Below are 6260 nucleotides of genomic sequence, written 5' to 3' on the forward strand. Positions count from 1 at the left end.
TAGTTAGTTTCTGAAATACAGAAAATGCATGACTGAAAGCCTGGCGCTTGCCCTTCTCCCTCCACCACCCCCTGCGGGCTGCAGGTGAAAGTACCCAAATGTTGTGATCAAGGTGGGGATTTTTACTCGGGGTGAGAGTAGGATTTTCAGCAGTTCATTTTCTGCAGGCAAACAGCTGTTTGTTTTTGCAACTCACTGTCTTAAAGCACAGTGCAGAGCTGGTGCAGTGTCAGTGATGAGGTGACTTCCTCTCTTAAACAGTGTTACCACCACTTTATACAAAATGAGCAATTCAGCTATAAAATGGAAATAAACATAAAAATTGGAAGTGTTTAAACCTTTGGGGCATGGGTACAAGAAAAACATGTATTAGAGGGGGGGAAATGTGTTATGTGCCCATCTTCAAGTCTTTGCCTAAAGCCCACCTCTTCAATGCTGCTTTCGGCACCTAACTCTTACCTTTCAGGAAATCCAGACTGCCCCAATTTGATTGCCCCTATCGGACTGACTGTTCGCTTGTCCTTTAGATTGTAAGCTCCTTGAGCAGGGACTGTCCTTCTATGTTAAATTGTACAGCGCTGCGTAACCCTAGTAGCGCTTTAGAAATGTTAAGTAGTAGTAGTAGTAGTAAAAATGAGTTATCTGGAGGAAGAAGTCTCCTGGTATCTTTTAATAATATGGATCAAGGGAGGAGGAAGGGTGCATTTTAAATACTATCAAAATGAAAAGATGTCTATTTTGTCGTTAAAGTGATCGTGTTTTTGTTCATTGTTACATCTCTGGATTTTGTTGTTGTATGTTTTCCTTAACAAAGCATATTGACATATACAGGAGGAACTTCTGTATATGGCTTTTTAAAAAATCGATACTGAAATTAGCGCCAATTAAGCATATTCTATAATTGGCACCTAAAGTTAGCCGCTGATTATAGAATACTCAGTTGATATTTCAGCACCTAAATCTATGCGCATTCATTTACACCAAGGAAAACATGGCGTAAATCTCGGCACATTGATTTAGGCGCCTAAATTTTGGAACACCCACGAAACACCCATTTCCCCGCCCATAGCCATGCCCCTTTTTGCCCGCATGTGTTAGAAGTTCGATGCACATCGTTACAGAATACGCTTAGCGAGTTGTGCGCCTAAATTCTAATTAGTGCCAATTAGTGTTCATTATTGCTTGTTAAGTGCTGTTATCAGCGCTCATTAGCTAGTTAAGCTTGTCAAATCGCTTTCCAAAATTTGGCGCCGATCTCTAGGCACGCTATATAGAATCTGGGGGAAAGTGGAAATGAACTCAACAAATACATCGTAGCTGATGTATTAAATTAATCCAATAAAAAAGGTATCAGATGCAACATGTTTCCGTTTTTTTGCCCCATATCCAAACGTACTAATACAGCAACTGCACTTAAGTACATAAGTTCATAAGTAATGCCACACTGGGAAAAGACCAAAGGTCCATCAAGCCCAGCATCCTGTCCATGACAGCGGCCAATCCATGCCAAGGGCACCTGGCAAGCTTCCCAAACGTACAAACATTCTATACATGTTATTCCTGGAATTGTGGATTTTTCCCAAGTCCATTTAGTAGCGGTTTATGGTCCATTTAGTACCGGTTTATGGAGTTGTCCTTTAGGAAACCGTCTAACCCCTTTTTAAACTCTGCCAAGCTAACCGCCTTCACCACGTTCTCCGGCAACGAATTCCAGAGTTTAATTACGCGTTGGGTGAAGAAGCATTTTCTCCGATTTGTTTTAAATTTACTACACTGTAGTTTCATCGCATGCCCCCTAGTCCTAGTATTTTTGGAAAGCGTGAACAGACGCTTCACATCCACCTGTTCCACTCCACTCATTATTTTATATACCTCTTATCATGTCTTTGCTAAAGATGGGTGGTGTGGCTATAAAGTGGAATTTTAAATGCAGTAACAAGATAACATGGAAGATGACAGCAGAAAAAGATGAAATGGTCTATCCAGTCTGCGGACAAACTACTTACGGAGATGAATTTGGTGGATGACTTATAGCAACCATGTTGAAAGCTTCTCAACCCAAATGGTGCAGTGACAAGTCGTCATTTTTTTCCTATGCACGTGCAGCAATGTTTTGGACATTATTTCAGTTATTTATTGGTTTTGAATCTAACACTAACCCTAGTGTTTTTTTTCTCAGTCTCTTCCACTCTGGTTTTTTTGGTCTCAGTGTTTTTTTCTCCAATGGAGTTGTTTTCCGCTGAGGTGTGTTTCCAGAGTCTTTGATTGAAACCTATGTTAAGTGCCAATGCAGAGGTAAGCCATTCATGTAGGCTCTCTGGGCTATTCAGGTTTCCTTTTTTACTACTACTGCTTCTACTTATCATTTCTATAGTGCTACTAGACGTACGCAGCACTGTACACTTGAACATGAAGAGACAGTCCCTGCTCGACAGAGCTTACAATCTAATTAGGACAAACAGGACAAATAAGGGATAAGGACAAAGAGTAGCAAGATTGCGGAATCCCAAAGAGTAGCAAGATTCCATGCAGAATCCCAAAGAGTAGCAACATTCTGTGCAGAATCCCAAACAGTAGCAAGATTCCAGAATCCCAAAGAGTAGAAAGATTCCAGAATCCCAAAGGCTACTACTACTTATCATTTCTATAGTGCTACTAGACGTACGCAGCGCTGTACACTTGAACGTGAAGAGACAGTCTCTGCTCGACAGAGCTTACAATCTAATTTGGACAGACAAACAGGACAAACAAGAGATACGGGAATATTAAAACTACTAATTGGGATTCCAGACTCTTGTAACTCTTTAGGATTCCAGAATCTTCAGAACTTTTAGTGCAAGAGACTTCTACAGTCTGTGCCCTGAAAATGGCAGGGACAAATCAAACTCGAGTATACATATAAAGTATTTTTTTATTTCTAATTAAGAGCTATTTATCTCTGGGGTTACTGTTAGTATTTTTGAGTAAGTTTAGCAGAAAAAGGTCTACTCAGTCAGCTAAAGACAGTCTTTATCAAAATAGCTCCCAACCCCTCTTGTGAATGCTGAGTGGATGAGATAACACCTGATTTCTAAAACAGAACTACAGCCCTCACACAGCTGTTGTCTGCCTGCCACCTTATTTGCAAAAGGACAGATGAGTGGCAAGGCACATATAAGAAGGTAACTCAGAGAAGAAGGATACTTACAATCACAAAGACGGAGGGCCCTTCGTTAATAAACCAGTTGCCCATGATTGCAGGAGGCTTGGCACTGACCTTGCTGCTCTGGCACGTCTGTATCTTTTCATGCAGGGAAGTGAAATTAACAGCTAATTTCCCGTTTCAGAAATGAAGCTGCAGCCCATTGGCCAACAAAAAATGTTCAGTCCTTCTTTCTTGTCAATAATAGTGCTAAACTGCCAGACTGGTTTCAGTTCACTTCCCGGCTCTGCTGCTGGGTATGGCCGTTTTCAGTATGAGAGATGCAAGACGCAGAGATGTCTGGACAGATGAGTTACATAATGGATGGATGGATGGATGGATGCATGTATGAGCAACTAGATGCATGACAGAAGAAGAGATGGAGGGTAGATGAGAGACCAGTTGGCTATCTAGTCTGACCACTTTTCTCTGTCCATACTGCAAAGATAGATCCCACTGCTTGCAATAGAGGCTTGGTTGTAGGATTTAATTCCTTAAATAATAATAAAACAAAGTTTACCTTGCCCCCCCCCCCTTCTGGCAGGAGGAGGGGGTGGTTGCCAACATCGGGGAAGACCTGGGGGGGGGTGAGGAGCCTCGTTATGCAGGCAAGCCTGGGCACCAGAAAACAGCTGCAAAAATTTAATATATTATTGTGTGCACATGAATTTATCTCAAAAAAATCTCAGATCTGAGCACACTAACCACCAGTACACACTCACCATAAAATACAGTACTTCAGGGAAGTCTGGGTGTGTGTGAATCCGGGCACCCCGACGGACAAAATAGCCCAGAGCCAAACACAAAAATAAGAAGTATAGTGAAAAACCGTCTGACGGTCCAGCATCTCTTTACTCCCTCTATTCCCACCTCCCAACAAATTCCAACATGTCTCCCTCTTCTTCCTCCTGCCTGCCCTCTGCGGTCTGGTATCTCTACTGACCTTCCCCCCCACCCCCATCTCACCCAGCAATCCTCCAAAAGATATACCTTGGCTTAAAGCAGGAGCAGGACTCAGAAAGACACACAGAGTTGCAGGAGCAGATAAAATATTCGCGGGGGTGGACCCTTTTCTCAGGGGTTAATTTGCTAGGGGGGTGGGGGGGCTTTTTTGTCTTTTTGTTTTTGTCAGGGCTATTTTGACCCAGTACTGTGATTCCAACAAATTCCCATTTCATGCACAGGCAACTCCTTGTGACTCTGGGCAAGTCACTTAACCCTCCATTGCCCCATGGATGCCGCATTGAGCCTGCCATGAGTGGGAAAGCGTGGGGTACAAATGTAACAAAAATAAAATAGATACTATTGGAGATTCTACATGGAATGTTGCTATTCCCCTAGCAACATTCCATGTAGAAGGCTGCGCAGGCTTCTGTTTCTGTGAGTCTGACGTCCTGCACGTGCAGGACGTCAGACTCACAGAAGCAGAAGCCTGCGCGGCCTCATTGGTGATCTGCAAGGGCCGACCTCTACATGGAATGTTGCTATGGAATAGCAACATTCCGTGTAGAATCTCCAATAGTAGCAACATTCCATGTAGAATCTCAAATAGTAGCAACAGTGGAGGAGTGGCCTAGTGGTTAGGGTGGTGGAATTTGGTCCTGAGGAACTGAGTTTGATTCCCACTTCAGGCACAGGCAGCTCCTTGTGACTCTGGGCAAGCCACATTGAGCCTGCCATGAGTGGGAAAGCGCGGGGTACAAATGTAACAAAAAAAAAAAAACCCTCAAAACATCAACACCATGGAAACCTGAATGCGGAGTACCACAAGGATCACCGTTCTCACTGACTCTTTTTAACAATGATGATACCATTAGCCAAATCGCTCTCCAACCAAGGACTCAACCCATACATCTATGCAGACGATGTCACGATATACATTCCGTTAAAAAAGATATAACCGAATTCACACTAAGCCTCCAAATAATGAACTCATGGGCGGACGCATTCCAACTAAAGCTGACCGCAGAAAAAACACAATGTCTCATCCTGTCCTCACAATATAACACAAACAAACCCAATACCATAAACACCCCAGATTACACCCTCCCGGTCTCAGACAGCTTAAAAAGTTTGGGAGTCATAATCGACCGAAATCTCACATTTGAAGATCATGCGAAAAATACAACAACAAAAAATGTTCTGCTCAATGTGGAAACTTAAAAGAATCAAACCTTTCTTCCCAAGGGAAGTATTCCGCAGCCTAGTACAATCAATAGTGTTAAGCCATCTAGACTACTGCAATACCATTTATGCTGGATGCAAAGAACAAATCATTAAGAAGCTCCAAACCGCTCAAAACACAGCAGCCAGACTCATATTTGGGAAAGCGAAATACGAAAGCGCCAAACCCCTAAGAGAGAAACTACACTGGCTCCCACTAAAAGAACGAATCGTGTTCAAAGTCTGCACCCTGGTCCACAAAATCGTTCACGGGGAAGCCCCAAACTACATGTCAGACCTTATAGACTTGCCTACTAGGAATGCAAAAAGATCAGCACGCACATTCCTCAATCTTCATTACCCTAACTGCAAAGGGCTAAAATATAAATCCACATACGTGACCAGGATGCTGGGCTCGATGGACCTTTGGTCTTTCCCAGTATGGCAATACTTATGTACTTATGTCTTAGCACCAAACTCTAATAATCTGCACAGCCAGTCTCTTGATGGATGTTGATGTCCACCACCAACATGCTGGTTCTGGCCTGTGCAGTTGAGCCTGCTGGTACCAATCCAGCTACCTCATGGCAATACTTATGTACTTATGTCTTAGCACCAAACTCTAATAATCTGCACAGCCAGTCTCTTGATGGATGTTGATGTCCACCACCAACATGCTGGTTCTGGCCTGTGCAGTTGAGCCTGCTGGTACCAATCCAGCTACCTCATGGCCTGCTGGGCCACTAGGTCATGTGCACTTTTTTTTTTTTTTTTAATAATCTTCCCCTCATTTTCACCTTGTTGCACAGCAGGGGCGGGGACTGACCATTCGAGCAACCGGGTAGTGCCCGAGGGCCCAGAGGCTCTAGGGGACCCAGCCCTCCCCGGTCCTCCTTTTAAAGGCACACCGCTGATG

General features: G+C 43.5%; 1 protein-coding gene across 1 annotated transcript in view; it reads right to left on the reverse strand.

The window, feature by feature from the left end:
- LOC115468160 (cytochrome b-245 heavy chain) overlaps positions 1–3278 on the reverse strand; it is an 82481-nt gene extending 79203 nt beyond the window's left edge. The window contains exon 1 of the mRNA XM_030199704.1: positions 3188–3278. Within this exon, the coding sequence (XP_030055564.1) occupies positions 3188–3232 (45 nt within the window). The 5' untranslated portion in view covers positions 3233–3278. The remainder of the gene's footprint in view (positions 1–3187) is intronic.
- Between the last annotated feature and the right edge of the window lie 2982 nt (positions 3279–6260).

The sequence above is a fragment of the Microcaecilia unicolor genome, chromosome 4, assembly GCF_901765095.1.
Source record: "Microcaecilia unicolor chromosome 4, aMicUni1.1, whole genome shotgun sequence".
NCBI lineage: Eukaryota > Metazoa > Chordata > Amphibia > Gymnophiona > Siphonopidae > Microcaecilia > Microcaecilia unicolor.